At 46.4% G+C, this 18987-nt stretch overlaps 1 protein-coding gene across 1 annotated transcript in view; it reads right to left on the bottom strand.

The window, feature by feature from the left end:
• Positions 1–18728, bottom strand: part of LOC134354614 (SH3KBP1-binding protein 1-like) — a 59322-nt gene extending 40594 nt beyond the window's left edge. Inside the window, exons 1-7 of the mRNA XM_063063621.1 lie at positions 18602–18728; positions 14595–14648; positions 13119–13164; positions 12497–12570; positions 7317–7375; positions 2354–2434; positions 743–907 (exon numbers count right to left, since the gene is read on the bottom strand). Coding sequence (XP_062919691.1) covers positions 743–907; positions 2354–2434; positions 7317–7375; positions 12497–12570; positions 13119–13164; positions 14595–14648; positions 18602–18657 — 535 coding nt within the window. The 5' untranslated portion in view covers positions 18658–18728. The remainder of the gene's footprint in view (positions 1–742; positions 908–2353; positions 2435–7316; positions 7376–12496; positions 12571–13118; positions 13165–14594; positions 14649–18601) is intronic.
• Positions 18729–18987: the final 259 nt, after the last annotated feature.

The raw sequence follows: 18987 nt of genomic DNA on the forward strand, positions 1-18987 counted from the left end.
CACCAAACTCATCAAAGTGCTTCAATCTTACAGGCAGCCTTTTGGAACAGAGGTGAGGAAGAAGTTCTTTAGCTAGAGAGTGGTGAAATGATGGAATTCATCGCCACAGGTGATGTGGAGTCTAGGTGACTGGGTATATTCAAGGCAGAGGTTGATAGATTCTTGATTAGTCAGGGCATGAAGGGATATGGTGAGAAGGCAGGAGACTGGGGCTGAGAGAGAAAATTGGATCAGCTGTGGTGAAGTGGTGCAGCAAACTTGATGGTCCAAATAACCGAATTCTGCTCCTCTATCTTATGGTCATGTTGCAACCATACAAGTAGCTAATGAAACTTCACTTGGTATAGTGTGCCCAGCTCTGGTTACCATGCTATAAGCAGGATGTGATTAAACTGGCTTTTTATGCTGAAAAACATATGGTTCTCATATAGATGAAGTCTAACTTGCCTTGCATTTCAAGTATTTTATTCAAATATCTTTTAAGACTGCACTCAATTCTATTAAAATCTAGGCCCTGACACTTCCTGACTCCCATATGACTGCCTCCTTTGTTCTTCACTAAATGCCTTGTCAGATAATGGTCACAGCTCTTAGAAGTGCCAACACACAGCATCATCTGTTTACAAGTTCGAGGACCGAGAACTCGACTCGCTGACCAACGTGCTGCAGTGCCCAAGGAAGGGAGCGAACGCACCAGTCACTCTGACCACGAGCCCACAGGGACTTTACGCTGCATACAAACCGCTTCCGCGCTGCTCCAGGAATTTCCCAACAGTGCCAGCGTTGCCCAGATTGGGTGGCATGGTGTTGCTCCTCCGCACGGGTACTCGGTCAGTGCCCTCAAGCCGAGGCCCCACTATCTGCGGGCTAGCCAGGCTGTACCGGTTCCTTCTCATGGCTGGGATCACTACAGAGAGAGACAAAGCTAGTGAGTCAAGAAGCCATGATCCAGAGTGGTCCGAAATTTCATAACCCTCCCTTTGAGAAACCAGAATGGTCCCAACTTTGGGAAGGCAATGACACAAAACTGCCAGAGAAGCCAGGAGTCCAAGGGTTTAACAAAAACCGGAATGAAATGGAAATAAGGCTGTTGCTAGGTATTTTCCACAAGTCAGTTTTAACCTTGTCAGAGAATGTATCAAATCACTTCCTCCACACATTTGTAATGAATGGTATTGATGTGAGCCATGAGTATTTATTGATCATCTTCCCTTGTTATAATGGTACAGAATCAGACCCTTTAGAGTCACAGAAAAGTACAGTACAGAAACAGGCCCTTTGGCCAATTTAGTCTGTGCCGGACCATTTAAAATGCCTGCTCCCATTGACCGGCACCGGGTCTATAGCCCTCCATTATCCCTACCATCCATATACCTTTCCAAACTTCTCTTAAATGTTGAAATCAAACTCACATGCACCACTTGTGCTGGTAGCTCGTTCCACGCTCCACGCTCTCACCACCCTGTGAGCAAAGAAGTTTCTCATCCTGTTCTCCTTAAACTTTTCACCTTTCACCCTTATCACATGACCTCTGGTTGTAGTCCCACCCAACCTCAGTGGAAAAAGCCTGCCTGCATTTACCCTATCTATATCCTTCATAATTTTGCATACTTTTATCAAATCTCCTCTCAGTCTTCTAGGTTCTGAAGAATACAGTCCTAACTTATTCAATCTTTCCATACAACTCAGGTCCTCTAGTCCCAGCAACATCCTTGTAAATTTTCTCCACTCTTCCAACCTTATTTACATCTTTCCTGTAGGTAGGTGACCAAAACAGCACACTTTACTCCAAGTAAGGCCTCACCAGCATCTGACACAACTTCAACATAACATCCCATCTCCTGTACTCAATACTTTGATTTACGAAGGCCAAATTGCCAATAGGTTTATTTATGACCCCATTTACCTGTAAGGCACTTTCAATGAATTGTGAACCTGTATTCCCAGCTCCCTTTGTCCTCCCGCACTCCTCAGTGCCCTCCCATTCAGTGTGTAAGACCTACCCTTCCGGAAAACTAAGGTCTCCTAAGTAACAGCTACTACCCAACCAAACCACCTCCCCAATTGAGAAACTGGAGCACTCACATTGAGATTTCCAGATCCTTCCCATCAAGAAAGTCCAATTTCCACACCCTTTCCACCTAGAAGAATGCTAAAACTAATTCCCAAGTTCTCTGAGCCCTCAACTCAGGCAATCCCAGAACCTCTGAAATCAAGAAACCAAAACAGTCTTTAACTCTTTAAAATTCCTGGACATTCTCTGTGTTGATCAGATCTTCACTTGTTCGGTCAAACAGTTACTGGAGTACCCTATGAAAACTAATGAAGCAGGGGTGAAGACAAGCAGCCGTACCTGGAGGTGGGAGATATCCATGAAACAGGACGCTTCCACAGGAAGAGCGCTCCAAATCTGCACACAATTCCAGGCGACGGACTGTAGGAAGGAGAAATGAAGGTCAGATTCAGGCACAGGGCAGAGGAGAGAGTGTGGTTGGTATGGGAACTGAATGTATACATATGGAATAAACCAAAACTGAGAACAGAACAAATAAAATTACTGTAAAAAGACAGACAAAATAGGATTGTTAACTTGCAAGAAACATAGATGTGGATGGTGAGAGATTTTACAGTATGTAAGGGGGAAATTTCCTCCAAGAGGACCAGAACCTTGCTGTGGTTTTGGAGGCTTGCGTGCCTCAATGCCTTTTCAATGCTCCCTCTGGCCCTATCCTTTTCATGGTATATGCCCCCTTGTTGCTCCCTCAGGCCCTATCCTTTTCATGGTATATGCCCCCTTGTTGCTCCCTCAGGCCCTATCCTTTTCATGGTATATGCCCCCTTGTTGCTCCCTCAGGCCCTATCCTTTTCATGGTATATGCCCCCTTGTTGCTCCCTCAGGCCCTATCCTTTTCATGGTATATGTCCCCTTGTTGCTCCCTCCGGCCCCATCCTTTTCATGGTATATGCCCCCTTGTTGCTCCCTCAGGCCCTATCCTTTTCATGGTATATGCCCCCTTGTTGCTCCCTCAGGCCCTATCCTTTTCATGGTATATGCCCCCTTGTTGCTCCCTCAGGCCCTATCCTTTTCATGGTATATGCCCCCTTGTTGCTCCCTCAGGCCCTATCCTTTTCATGGTATATGTCCCCTTGTTGCTCCCTCCGGCCCTATCCTTTTCATGGTATATGCCCCCTTGTTGCTCCCTCAGGCCCTATCCCTTTCATGGGTTATGTCCTACTTGTATTAGGCCTCTCAGAAAATATCACCTCATACTTGTCAGAATCAAGTTAGATTTACCGTCGCTCTGCTTAACTTTCTAGACTATCAGTGGTACTCCGTAACCCAACCTTTCATCCTCAGTCAACAAGATCGCCAATTTCAGCGCCAGTTGTAAGTTTACTCATCATACTCCCACTCCTCCAAGGTCCCTTTGACCTCGAGGGCCCCACCACTACGTATGTGCCTCCTAAAGTCCATCAGCTTGTAATTATTAAGGGAAATCGAGGGCAGATAAGTCACCTGAACCAGGTGAACTGCACCCCAGGGTTCTGAAAAAGGTAGCTGAACAGATTGTGGAGGCATTAGTAATGATCTTTTAAGAATCACTAGATTCGGGAATGGTTCCTGAGAACTGGAAAAGTGTCAAGGTTACTCCACTCTTTAAGAACGTTATTATGTCAATGATTTGAATGAAGGAATTGATGGGTCTGTGGCCAAGTGTGTGGATGATACAAAGTTAGGTGGAGGGTGTTGAGGTGTCTGCAGAAGGACTCAAACTGATCGGGGAAATAGGCAAAGAAGTGGCAGATGGAATACAGTGCAGGGAAGTGCACTTTGGCCAGAAGAAATAAAGATGTGGGCTATTTTCTAAATGGGGAGAAAATTCAAAAATGAGGTACAAAGCGTCTTGTGAGCAGGGTTCCCTAAGGTTAACTTGCAGGTTGGTGGTGAGGAAGACAAATGCAATGTTAGCATTAATTTTGAGAGGATTAGAATATAAAAGCAAGGACGTAATTCTAGGGCTTTATAAGACATTAGTCAGACTGCACTTGGAGTAATGCGAGCAGTTTTGGGCCCCTTATCTAGATGTTCTGGCATTGGAGAGAGTCCAGAAGAGTGCCGTGAGAATGATCCCTGGAATTAAAGGGTTAACACATGAGGAGAGTTTGTTGGCTTGGAGCATGTACTCACTGGAGTTTAGGATCATTGAAGGGGGGGATCCCATTGAAACCGATCAAACACTGAAAGGCGGAGGTAGAGTGGATGTGGAGAGGATGTTTCTTATGGTGGGACAGTCTTGAACCAGAGGGCACAGTCTCAGAATTGAGGGATGTCCATTTAGAACAGAGATGAGGAGGAATTTCTTTAGCTAGATGGTGGTGAATTTGTGGAATTCGTTGCCACAGATGGTTGTGCAGGTCAAGTCATTGGGTATAATTAAGGTAGAGGTTGATAGATTTTTGATTATTCAGGGAGTTGAAGATTCTGGGGAAAAGGCAGGAAACTGAGGTTGGGAGGGATAATAAATCAGCCAATGGTGGAGCAGATCCGATGGGCCGAATGGCCTAATTCTGCCTGCTTCAATGTCTTAAATTTCCATTGCTCTGACCACTCTACCAGCCAATCAATTCCATTCTGCAACTTTCCTGGCGTATATGACAAACTCTTCTCGGGCTTCATCTGATCTTCATCCCTGATGAAGATGGCAGCGTGTGTCATCGAAACATCGGTTATAATCGATATCTGTACCCGGCTGGAAGCCCGAGAAGAATTTATTCATTATCCAGGACATCTTCAAGGAGTGATGCCTCAAAACAAAAAGGTGGTGTCATCATTAAGGACACACATCACCCAAAACTGCCCGCTTCTCATCGCAACCATCAGGAAGGAGGTACAGAAGCCTTAAGGCACACACTCAGTGATTCAGGAACAGCTTCTTCCCCCCTGCCATCTGATGGACGTTGAACCCATGAACACCACCTCACTCCTTTTTTATTTCTATTTTTTGCACTACTTACTTAAATTTTATATGTTCACATTGTTTTCTATTATTATATATTATTTTGCCACAAAGACAGCAAATTTCATGACATATGGTGGTGATATTAAACCTGATTCTGATTCTGTGCCTTGAGCTAGTGAGACAAAAAGCAAGACTAAGGAGCAGGTGCTAGAAGGAGGCCATCATATTTACGGAGCTTTGGGTTCTCTTGCAAAGCAAGTAAGTCTACACAGGCAACACTCACAACAAGCTGGAGGAGCTCAGCAGATTCGGCAGCATCCATGGAAACGATCAGTCAATATTTCAGAGTGGAACCCTTCGTCAGTACTGAAGAGGGAAGGGTCAGAGGCCCTATAAAGAAGGTGGGGGAAGGGTGGAGGTTCCAGTTCCCCGGTCCCGACCGCTTCATTTTTACTATTGATGTCCAATCCTTATACTCTTCCATTCCCCATCAAGAAGGCCTCAAAGCACTCTGCTACTTTCTGGATAATAGACCTCACAAGTTCCCCACCACCACTACCCTCCTCTGGTTGGCGGAACCGGTACTCGCACTTAATAACTTCTCTTCTGGCTCTTCCCACTTTCTCCAGACTAAGGGTGTAGCTATGGGTACTCGCATGGGCCCCAGCTATGCCTGCCTCTTCGTTAGTTATGTGGAGCAGTCTGTGTTCCAAACCTATACTGGTACAGCTCCCCAACTTTTCTTTCTCTATATTCACGACTACATTGGTGCTGCTTCCTGCACCCATGCTGAGCTCGTCAATTTCATCGACTTTACTTCAAACTTCCACCCAGCCCTCAAATTCACTTGGTCCATCTCGGACACTTCTCTCCCCTTTCTCGATCTCTCAGTCTCCATCTCTGGAGACAGACTGTCCACTGACATCTTCTATAAGCCCACTGACTCTCATAACTACCTCGACTATACCTCTTCCCACCCTGCAACATGCAAAAATGCCATTCCCTATTCCCAGTTCCTCCGTCTCCGCCGCATCTGCTCCCAGGATGAGGCTTTCAGTTCTAGGACATCTCAAATGTCCTCTTTCTTTAAGGATCGTGGTTTCCCTTCTGCCGTCATCAATGATGCCCTCACCCACATCTCCTCCATTTCCCGCACTTCAGCCCTCACCCCATCCTCCCGCAACCACAACAAGGACAGAGTTCCCCTTGTCCTCACCTACCACCCCACCAGCCTCCGGATCCAGCACATTATCCTCCGCAACTTCCGCCACCTTCAACAGGACCCCACCACTAAGCACATCTTTCCCTCTCTACCCCTCTCCGCTTTCTGGAGGGATCGGTCCCTTCGCAACTCCCTGGTCCACACGTCCCTCCCCACAGATCTCCCACCTGGCACTTACCCCTGTAAGTGCAAGTGCTACACCTGTCCCTACACCCCTTCTCTTGCCACCATTCAGGGCCACAAACAGTCCTTCCAGGTGAGGCAACACTTCACTTGTGAGTCTGTTGGGGTCATCTATTGCATCCGGTGCTCCCGGTGCAGCTTCCCCTACATCGGTGAAACCTGACACAGATTGGGGGACCACTTCGTCGAGCACCTCTGCTCCGTCCGCCACAACAGACAGGAACTCCCGGTTGCCACCCACTTCAACTCTGCTACACATTCCCATTTGGATATGTCCATACATGGCCTCCTCTACTGCCATGAGGCTAAACTCAGGTTGGAGGAGCAACACCTCATATATCGTCTGGGTAGTCTCCAGCCCCTTGGCATGAACATAGAATTCTCCAACTTCCGGTAATTCCCTCCCCCTCCCTTCCCCTAACCCTATTTCACTCTGCCCCCTCCCCCAGCTGCTATCACCTCCCTCATGGTTCTGACTCCTTCTACCACCCATTGTGCTTTCCCCTATTCCTTATTCACCTTTCCTGCCTATCACCTCCCTGCTTCCCCACCCCTTTATCTTTCCCCTTACTGGTTTTTCACCTGGTACCTACCAGCCTTCTCCTTCCCACCCTCCCCCCACCTTCTTTATAGGGCCTCTACCCATTCCCTCTTCAGTCCTGATGAAGGGTTCCGGCCCAAAACGTCGACTCATTGTTTCCACAGATGCTGCCCGACCTGCTGAGTTCCTCCAGCGTGTTGTGAGTGTTGCTTTGATCCCAGCATCTGCAGATTATTTTGTGTTTATGAGTCTACACAAGGTTACATCTGAACTGAAGGGGGAACCACCAACCAACACAGACATACTCTGAGTTGGATCCAAGGCACACAGTACCGGCTGAATGCCAAGGTCATTTTTGATTTGGACTCTGCCTATACTTTCAGAAACATTGATATAATATTTTTCTCACCTAGTGGTGAAATTCCATAGAATTCAGCCTCGTGACGAAGCAATCCAATATTGATATCTCTGCAAACAAATAAATTCAATTCTTCAATTCCAGATTATTAAACAAAAGACATAAATGTAACAATTAATAATTGTGGCATTGGTTTAATTCTACTTTGCTTGATGTGGACATCACATACAAGGTCCAGCACGTATTTATTTTCAGGATTTGGGAATTGCTGGCAAAGTGGTCATTTACGTACATGTCTAAGCACCCTCAGGAAGGTGACTGAGTTATACTCTTGAATTCGGGAATTGCTGGCAAACCAACTTATGTACAGTCATGAATGCCCCCAGGAAGGTGATGTTGAGTTAGACTTGTGAAACACTGTTTTCTTTCTGTGAAAGTACTGAATTCCTCCTGAAGGGGGACTTCCAGAATTTAGACCAAGGGACAATCAAGGACTGGTGCTGTATGTTCACAGCAGGATGGTGGATAACTTGGAGGGGAATCTGGAGGTGGTGGTGTTCTTATTTACTTTCTGGGTGGTAGAGCTCCTGGGTTTAGGAGGTGCAATCAGAACGTCATGAGCAGAGAGTGGTGAATCTGTGGAATTCTCTGCCACAGGAAACAGTTGAGGCCAGTTCATTGGCTATATTTAAGAGGGAGTTAGATATGGCCCTTGTGGCTACGGGGGTCAGGGGATATGGAGGGAAGGCTGGGGCGGGGTTCTGAGTTGGATGATCAGCCATGATCATAATAAATGGCGGTGCAGGCTCGAAGGGCCGAATGGCCTACTCCTGCACCTATTTTCTATGTTTCTATGTTTCTATGTAACTGCAGGGTATTATGAAGGTAGAACATGCTCCAACCACTGTCATCAAATGGGCCGCTTCCTGAGAGCTACCGGCACTGTGCAGACCCAGGCAGGTGGAGAATATACTATCACACATTTCAGAGCAACACAACACAAAATGCTGGAGGAACTCAGCAGGTCAGGGGATGACTGAACAGTTGGCGTTTCAGACCAAGGCCCATACTCCAAACTGAAAGTGAAGGGGGAAGATGTCAGATGAAAAGGTGGGGAGAGGAGGTTAGCTCAAAGGTGATAGGTGAAACCAGATGAGTGGGAAAGGTCCAAGGGCTGGAGAAGAAGGAATCTGACAGGAGAGGAGAGTGAACCACAGGCAAAAGGGAAAGAGGAGGTTCACCAGGGGGAGGTGAGAAGTAGTAAGAAGCAAGAATGGGGAATAGAAGAGGAGGGGAGGAGAGATTCTCTTTTTAAACCAGAAGAGGAGGGGAAAAAAAAAATCCAGTATTTATGTGCAAACAACAGGAATTCTGCAGATGCTGGAAATTCAACCAACACACATCAAAGTTGCTGGTGTACGCAGCAGGCCAGGCAGCATCTGTAGGAAGAGGTGCAGTCGACGTTTCAGGCCGAGACCCTTCGTCAAGACTAACTGAAGGAAGAGTGAGTAAGGGATTTGAAAGTTGGAGGGGGAGGGGGAGATCCAAAATGATAGGAGAAGACAGGAGGGGGAGGGATGGAGCCAAGAGCTGGACAGGTGATAGGCAAAAGGGGATACGAGAGGATCATGGGACAGGAGGTCCGGGAAGAAAGATAAGGAGGGGGGAAACCCAGAGGATGGGCCTCCTGTCCCATGATCCTCTCATATCCCTTTTGCCTATCACCTGTCCAGCTCTTGGCTCCATCCCTCCCCCTCCTGTCTTCTCCTATCATTTTGGATCTCCCCCTCCCCCTCCAACTTTCAAATCCCTTACTCACCCTTCCTTCAGTTAGTCCTGACGAAGGGTCTCGGCCTGAAACGTCGACTGAACCTCTTCCTAGAGATGCTGCCTGGCCTGCTGCGTACACCAGCAACTTTGATGTGTGTTCCAGTATTTATGTCATCTGATTGGAGGCTACTCAGACGGAATACAAGGTGCTGCTCCTCCACTGAGGGTGGCCTCATCAGAACAGTGGAGGAGGCCACGGAGAGACGTATTGGAATGGGAATGGGAACGTGAATTGAAACGTTTGGCCACCGGGAAGTCCTGCTTGAGGTGGATGGAGCAGAGGTGTTTGACGAAGCAGTCCCCAATTCACCACAGGTTTCACCAATGTAGAGGAGGCTGCACTGGGAGCACCAGACACAACAGATGACCCCAATAGATTCACAGGTGAAGTGTTGCCTTACCCGGAATGACTGCTTGGGGCCCTGAATGGAGGGGAGGGAGGAAGTGTATCAGCAGGTGTAGCACTTGGGCCAGTTGCAGGGAGATTAGTGAGGAGGGATGCAAGGACAAGGGGATCACGGAGGGAGTGATTCCTGCGGAAAGTGGGGGAGGGAGGTATGTTTAGTGGGGGGATCCCTTTGGAGATGGTGGAAGTTGTGGGAGATGATGTGTTGGATCTGGAGGATGATGTGTTGGATGTGGAGGTTCATGGGCTGGCAGGCAAGAATGAGTTCATACTGTTGTCTTGTATAATACAGATACTGGAAACACTTTGGGTGTCATAAGGCAATACATTCAGTACAGGATACCCAGACCGTGAGCAGGTCTAGTGCAATTTCTGGTCAATGTGGGCCTCCAGAAAGCCTGGAGCAGACGAAGGCAATGAAGCTGAAAATCAAGGGGAAGTAATTGGAATGTCTTGCTGGAGAGAATTGTTACCTGACACTGCTGTGACATTAAATGTTACTTTCCATGAATGAATTTTGCGTCAATGTCCCAGCACAGATTGCTACATCTGTTGAGGAGCTGTCAAAGAAACAGCCATTCGCACTTCAGACCTCATGGTGAAAAGGTGGAGGTGGTCATGTCACCAATATGGTGATTAAAGCTGATTGGAGACGGAGGTTATCAGGTACTTGATTAGTCAGGTCTTCAAAGGGGAGAAGGCAGTAGAATGGGTTGAGAGGGATAATAATCAGCCATGGCTCAATGGGCCAAATGGCCTAATTCTACTCCTAGGTCTTCTGGAGACTTGGGGTTCCTGCAGCAATGTCATGGGTTGGGAATAATGACCCCGACAGCCTGAAACAACACCCTATGCCACCTTCTCCTTCCAATGGCAGCTTGACATCAAAATGGTCACTTGCATCGCACCTCTGGAATTCAGCTCCCTAGTTGTGTTTGGACCAAGGCTGAAACGAGGTCTGGAGCCAAGCAATCCAGATACAAAACCCCAAACTGGGCATCAGTGAGTAATTTAGGTACTACCAGTTGATAGCACTACCAACACCGACTGCCAAGAACTTTGCTGATGAGTGAGTGTGTGGCTAACAACTAGCTGGTTGGATCGGTCCTGCCTTTTTGTGAACGGACAGCCCCAGGAAACTTTGCACACTGTTGGGTAGATGCCAGTGTTGAAATTCTGCTAGAGCACTTGCCTAGTTTGGAAGCACAGTCCTTCAGTACTATAAACTGGGATATTGTCTGATCCCAACACCACTTACTGTATTTAGTACACACAGTCACTGTGATTGTATTTGGAGAATAAAGGATGTGCTGACGTTGGAGAGGGTTAAAAGGAGGTTCATGAAAATGATTCCAGGATTCAAAGGCCTGTCACATGAGGAGAGTTTGATGGCTCTGGGCCTGTACTCTTTGGAACTCAGAAGAACGAGGGGTAGCCTCATTGAAGCCTATTGAATGTTGAAAGGCCTCAATAGAGAGGATGTGGAGTGGATGTTTACTATGGTGGGAGAGTCTAAGACCAGAGACTCATTATAGAAGGATATCCATTTAGAACGGAGACGAGGTGGAATTTCTTTAGCCAGAGTGTGGTGAATCTGCAGAATTCGTTGCCACAAGCAGCTGTGGAGGCCAAGTCATTGGGTATATTTAAGGCAGAGGTTAATAGATTCTTGATTAGTCAGAGCATGAAGGGATTTTGGGACAAGGCAAGAATCTGGAGGTTATATCTATAATGGAAAATATATCCTTCATATAGTATCTATTCTTCCCAATGGCATCTGCTCCTACAATTTATGGTCATATAGTGTAAATTCTATTATACAGATCTCAAAATAAGACAAAATAAGTCCTGTACTTGTCACTCCTGGAAGAATATGGTTGCAAGAATTCAGTTTTCTCTTTAACACTGATGTACAGTATACAAGGCCTTGACATCCTGACCTCTTAAGACCGAATACCAGTGGGACAGTTCACATAGAAAATTAAGAGTTTGGTGTTTGTGGACCTTGAATCACCTTTAGGTCTCTACTGAAACCATCCTTTTAGTCAAGATTAACTTAACAGAATTTAAAACCCAAGTCAGTTACTCCATCAGTTTCCTGCCATATGAAGTGGATGATTAGTAATATACAGGTGGTGGGGTGCAGATATGTCTCTACTAAAGGAGGTGTAAGCTACTCTTTCCCTCCACTAACCTGCAGGTCACCCTTGGCCAAGGTGTAGCTCCTACTTAGCCTCCCCCACCACACCCCCCCCCCGCCCCGTTCAGAGTCACGTGAACCCATGGGAGCAGCTGGTGGATGGTCATATGAGCAGCCAGTGTATATCACAAGTTCTGGTTATGTGACCACTGATGCCAGACAGACAATCTCTGAAGAGTATTGATAATGGTTATGGGGGCTGGGGAGAGGGTCACTTGTCTTGTAAAGACACTGCCCGGAAGGCGGCAATGGCAAACCAGTTCTTCAGAAACATTTGCCAAGAATCACGATCATGGAACCACGATCGCCCACCTCATACGACATGGCACGTAATGATGATGGTTGGTATTATGGAGTGCTCTAAGCTTAGTTCAATATGAGCTCCAATCACCCACCTCAACAGCTTGGAAACGGCCATGCTTATAGAATAAAAGTTAATTTCAGTAATGGTGACCAGAGAGCAACGACTATTAATAGAACAGCAGCTTGTTTGCAACCATACCTTACTGTGCCATCTATTTTCAACAAATACCTCAAGAGGGAAAACTACAGTGTAAAATGCTTAGGTTCAAATATGAGAGAAGGTGTACAGTAGACAACCTGAAATTCTTACTCTTTGCAGATATCTGCGAAACAAGAAAACCCATAGAATGAATGATAGAAACATCAAAGCCTCCTTCCCGCCTCCTTTCGAGCAAGCAGCACAATCTGATTGCAACAGCGTTTTCAGGCTACAAATCGTTATCTCTGACTCACGCCACTTAACTCTTCGCTGTCAGTCATTACGGGCATTACCTGGCATCCAGCTCTCTGGTACGAAGAAAATTCAGCACTGTACCAAACATAGTTGGATCACGATCAATAAAAATCTAGAGCAAAAAAAACATTGAAACTACGTCAATATTTAATCAGCATCTTCCACAACTTCCACCATCTCCAAAGGGATTCTACCAACAAACACTTGTTGAACTCCTCCCCACCTCCGCTTTCCACAAGGATCACTCCCTCCACAATTCCCTTGACCATTCATCCCTCCCCACTGATCTCCCTCCCGGCATTTATCCCTGCAAGCAGCCCGAGTGCTACACCTGCCCATTCTCCACCACCCGCACCTCCATTCAGGACCCCAAACAATCCTTCCAGATGAGCCAACACTTCACTTCCAGATCTGCTGTGGTCACCTATTGTGTCCAGTGCTAGCCTCCTTACCCTCCCCCACACCTTTTCATCTGACATCTTCCCCATTCCTTCTCAGTCTCGGCCCAAAACATGAGTGTCTATTCATTTCCATAGGTGTTGCCTGACCTGCTGAGTTCCTGCAGTATTTTGTGTGTGTGTTGCAATATTTACACTTTCCTTTGTCTAAACCAGTGAACCTATTCCAATACTGTTTGATGCTGATGCCAGCTTTACTTACAGCTCCGGTTTCATCCCTCATGCTGCAGATCCGTCCACTCAGGAGGCTGTGAAGCAGAAATCTGAGTAACGATTCAATGGCCAGAGAAAAATCTCCTGCCCTTTAACATTCAGATCCAACCATCCCCTCATCCACATACCCCTAATCCCCCATCCATCACACATCCACAGAATCAATCCCACTCCACCCCTTTCCCTGTGCAACTCAAAAGCTCCACCCCACACAAAATCCAGCAACACTCACCGCATCCAACACCACATTCCCCAAGCCACATGCAAGAGCATCTCACGCAAACTCCCACACTTTGCCCCATCTCTGAATTTCCATTCAAGGACCCTTTCATTGCCCTGCCCACTTGCACCCGTGCATTAACCCCATGTCCCTGACCCCAACAGCACGTTGGTCTGTCAGAATATGGACCGTGGCCTCAAGGCCGTCAGTGTTGACATGTCACAGGATCAAATGCCACTCTGAAAATTACCTTCTTTGTTTTGCTCTGCTTTTCTTGCCTTTCACAGTCAAAGTACAGCACAGAAACAGGCCCATCCAGTCCGTGCCAAACCATTTAAACTGTCTACTCCCAATGATCTCAACCGGGACCAAAGCCTCCCATACCCCGACCATCCACATACCTACTAACTGTTGAAATCAAGCACACATTCACCACTTGCACTGGCAGCTCATTCCACACTCTCTCCACCCTCCGAACAAAGAAGTTTCCCGTCATGTTCCCTTTAAACTTTTCATCTTTCACTCTTAATCCATGACCTCTAATTGTTAGTCCACACTAATCTCAGTGGAAAAAGCTTGCTTGCATTTACCCTACCAATATCCCTCATAATTTTGTATTTCTCTATCAAATCTGCCCTTAATCTTCTACGTTCCAAGGAATAAAGTTCTAACCTATTCAGTCTTTCCTTGTAACTCAGTTCCTCCAGTCCCAGCAACATTTCTCTCTTCAAACTTACTTACATCTTTCCTGTTGGTAAGTGGCTAAAACTATACGATACTGCAACCTAGGCCTCCGCAATGTCTTACACAATTTCAGCATAACATCTCATCTCCTGTACTCAATACTTTCATTCATGACGGCCAAAGTGCCAAAGCTTTCTAAATGACCCTGTCTACTCATCCAGACTGGCAGGTGGTTTAAAAATCAAAGCTTGATTCTCCCATTCATGATTTGTTCAACAAGATATCATGTAAACTTTGTGGATTACATGTTAGCATGGAAAAAGAATATTTTGAATAGTCATAGTAGTCATAGTCATACTTTATTGATCCCAGGGGGAAATGAAAACCAATTTGACTACTATGACTATTCAAGATATTCTTTTTCCATGCTAACATGTAATCCACAAAATTTGCATGATATCTTGTTGAACAAATCATGAATGGGAGAATCAAGCTTTGATTTTTAAACCAAATGCCAATCTAGATGATGGTTTGCAGACTGCACCAGCAAGTACAACTTACCTTGAGAAGAAAGAGTCTGGGATCCATGTGAGGGTTTGTCGAGAGGAACTGAACCTATAGAGGATATTCAAATACAGCAATCAGTCACCTGTCACTATATCCAACCCTGGACTAGCAAAGGATTTGCATTTATTCTCTGACCCTGCAAAAGATTACCATCAAGCTTTGGGTTATTAATTCAAAGTACATTTATTATCAAAGTATGTATACAATAAATAACCTCGAGATTCATCTCCTTACAAACAGCCACAAAACAAAGAAACACAATGGAACTCATTTAAAGAAAAACTCCATACAACAAAGATCAAACATGTAAAAAAAACAAATCACACAAACAAAAAGCTAACGAGGTAGCAGGCAGAACGTTAAACATCAAACCGCAGGGTCCCCAAGTGAGTCTCAGCCAGGAACCACCGAGGTGAGTGAAGCCGTTCCAGGAGCCGACGGCCATGGCCGCTGCCACTGAGTCAGCGCTGCGCCGATGTCTGTAGCCACAGCTGCAGATCCAGTTCTGCTCTGAAGCACCGCGATCAAACCGTGCAAACAGTAAACCACATTCAGCATCGCGGCCATTAGGCATCGAACTACAAGCAGAAGTGAGTCCCCATCCACGCGCCACCGGGCAATCGGACGTGGGAACCAAGGCTCCTGCACCTTCCACCAGCAGCAACTAGCCGGAGATCAATCAGATGTTGGCAGACGGTACCAAACACCCATTCATTTTTTGCTCTCGTCCTCGTTGATTTTAGTCTCGCTTGATGCTTCAATCAGCGTGGAGTAATGGAGCCGATCATGAGTTTTTGTTCTGCCATTGGGAATCGATGCAGCTGTCCCCAGTGACAGCCATAGTTCCATTTCACATTGAATCCCCGGAGGTCGCAGAAGCTTCAGATCGTTCACTCGGCCAAAAAAAAGTTCTTAAAGGGAAATTACAGGATGCAATCGATCACAGTTCAGAAGTATATCCAGAAGAAGGCAAGCATCCAGTAGTTTTGTAAGCTGCCTGCAAGATGTCAGTCATGGTCGCTGGAAGCTGTTTGTGTACTGGAAACCTAGGACATGTGGTTTCAATGGAACTGATGATTCTTGCTGGATTTTCATAACTTCAACAGTGCACAATAAACTGAAATAATCAGGATTATGGATTAAAGGAAATATTTTTAAAAAGGTGCAAAGTGTATTAGCTCTGAGGAGATGTTGGGGAACAAATAAATTATTACCTTTCAAGCAGAGACCTGGTGAAATTTATAACATTAGAAGAGGTATACATTAGGTACACAACAACATTCTTTCCCAGAATAGACATATGATTGGAGGAAAGTTTCAGGGAGAAGTGCAGGACAATATATTTTTAGAGTACAGAGAAAATTTACAAGGACGTTGCCAGGACTGGAGGATAAGAGTTATAAGGAAATTATCATCAGGGACTACTCACCAAGCAGGACCAGGCTTGGAGTCCAACTCTCAGGATGAGGCTTTTCATTCCAGAATGAAGGAGATGTCCTCCTTCTTCAAAGAAAGGGGCTTGCCTTCCTCCTCCATCAATACTGCCCTTTCACGCACAACTGCTCTCACTCCATCCTCCCGCCACCCTACCAGGGATAGGGTTCCTCTTATCCTCACCTACCACCCCAGCAGCCTGTGTCCAGCACATAATTCTCCACAACTTCCACCATCTGCAACGGGATCCCACCACCAAGCACATCTTTCCCTCTCCCCCACTTTCTGATTTCCATAGGGATTGCTCCCGACACAACTCTCTTGTCCAGTCATCCCTCCCTACTGATCTCCCTTCTGGCACCTATCCTTGAAAGCAGAACAAATGCTACACCTACCCCGAAACCTCCTCCCTCCCCACCATTCAGGGCCCCAAACGGTCCTTCCAGATGAGGCGACATTTCATCAGTGGGTCTGTTGGGGTTATATATTGTGTATGATTCTCCCAGTGTGGCCTCCTCTATAATTGGTGAGACCCGAAATAGATTGGGAGACCGCTTCATCCGCCAGAAAAAGTAGGATCTCCCAGTGACCACCCATTTTAATTCCACCTCCCGTGCTGATACGTCAATGTATGGGCTCCTCTACTGTCGTGATGAGGCCACACGTAGGCTGGAGGAACAACACTTTCTGTTCTGTTTGGGTAGCCTCCAATCCGATGGCATGAGCATTGATTTCTCAAACTTCCAGTAATGTCACCCCCCCTCCCGACCTTTTCCCTCTTTCACCTCATCTCCTTGCCCACCTCCCTCTGGTCTCCTCCCCCTTTTCTTTCTTCCGTCCTTTCTTACACATGTGCGTGTGAGTGTGTTTGTGTGTGTGAGTGTTTGTGAGAGTGTGTTTCTGAGAGTGTGGTGTGTGTTGTGTGTATTTTGTGTGTGTGTGAGTATGTGAGTATGTTTGTGTGTGAGTATGTTTGTGTGTGAGAGTGAGAGTGAGTGTGTGTGAGTGTTTGTGTGAGTGTGTTTGTGAGTGAGTGAGTGTTGGTTGTCCATCGTTTCCGACAATGATGTTTGTCTGTGCAGCTCATCAATTGTGTGTTCTGAGGTGACTTTGCAGTCCAATTCTAAGAAGGCATAAGCGTTGATAGTGAAGGCTGGTAAACCGTCCAGTCATTGTTGGACCAACCGGTGTGGCCATTTACTCCCCTCACAAACAGCAACCAGATCTATACTACGGTGACTATTCTAGGCCCGCCATCCAGCCTGGTCCTGAACTCTCTGTTCGAGCTGCGATGTCAGCATGCATGAGGATGGCTTTCACACGGTCCTTAAACCTATAAGGCCATCACCTGTCTCTTCTGAGGGGAGATCTGATAGAGCTTTACAGGATTATCAGAGACATAGGTATAGTGGACAGAAAGTCCAAAGGCTGAATTTTCTAATACCAGAGGGCATGCAAGGAAGGCGAGAGCAAGGGGAGGTAAGGGGCAAGTTTTTTTTAATTCAGAGAGAGGTGGATGCCTAGAATGCACTGCCTGGTACAGCGGTGGCGGCAAATACATTAGAGGCTTTTAACAGAGTTTGGATAGGCACATGAAATCCAAAAATATGGAGGGATATATATAATGTGAAAGTAGGAGAGACGAGTTTTTTTTTAGCTGGTTCGACACAACACTGTGGGCCGAGGGGACTGTTCCAGTACTGTACGTTAGATGTTAATGGGACTCGTTCTGAAAGGGATACTCAGTGAGGACTCGATGGGCCGAAGGGCCCATTTCCCGACTCTGTGAAATATTCAGTACACACCTGCAGCAAAATACTACTCAGCTTAAAGAGTTCCGATCCAAATAGTAACTGTTCTATCAGGGCGGACAGAACCCCACCCTGTCATCTTTCATTACGCTACGGTTCCGCCCGTTCTCTCTGAGGAAGTGAGAGGCTGATAGGTTCCTGATCAGTCGGGGCAACAAAGGTTATGGGAAGACGGCAGAAGCATGGGGTTGGGAGGGATAATAAGACAACCATGGAGGGGCAGGCTCGGAGGGCTGAATGGCCTGATTTCGCTCCTATGCCTTATGGTCTTATGCTCTGTCGAGAAGTCAGGAAGTTGGTGTTCACCTTTAGAAAGGTTGGTTAGGCCACATCGGGAGTATTCTTGACGCCCCGTTATAGGAAGGATGTCAAGGCTCTCTCTGGTCAGCACAATTACTCCAACAGCGTCATTTGTAGGTAATAATTGGCCACGATACCATAAAAATCAGTGAGATGGTCGGTGGTGAGTACAAGCTAAAACGCCGCGCTTCCCGTGTTGGCTACAACGCCACCCAACAAAAGGGTCACTTTTGATCCACTCAAAGGAGGTGAACGGGGATAGAGAAAAGTTTTCTCCGTTTAACTGTCTGAACATAAAAAAGGGTATCGGAGGAACACGCTGCGGGTGGAAGTAACGACATTGAACAATAAATATTTAGAGCAGGCTGAACAGCGTTACTGTAATGGAAGCGGTGCAGACTGAAAGTGTCCCACACTCTCCACGGTGACAAACGCGCGTTAAAATTAATCACCCACCTCTTTCCTCCCACATTCAGATGAATAATTTCTCCGGGTCTGACTGGGCTGACCATAGTCACAGCTTGCAGCCCGAGCGCTGCAACTTCCTGGAAGTTTACTTCAAACAACTCAGCCAACTTTTGACTGTGTATTATGGCCAACCCCCCACATCCGTCTGATTGGCCTAATGATGACGCGGCCTCCAGATTTCTTTTACTTGATTGGGCAGTCAAATGGCCGATCAAACTATTTCCTTATTCCCAGGACACTTTGTTTTAAAGGGGCAATACCTGTGTATATTTAAAGAGTGAGCTCAAGTTGGCCGACAAGAAATGGACATTTGCGAGAGATTACCAAATACTTGATGAAGTAAAGGATGGGGGGAGGGGTATTTCCAGCATCTG

This window comes from Mobula hypostoma, chromosome 12, assembly GCF_963921235.1.
Source record: "Mobula hypostoma chromosome 12, sMobHyp1.1, whole genome shotgun sequence".
Taxonomy (NCBI): domain Eukaryota; kingdom Metazoa; phylum Chordata; class Chondrichthyes; order Myliobatiformes; family Myliobatidae; genus Mobula; species Mobula hypostoma.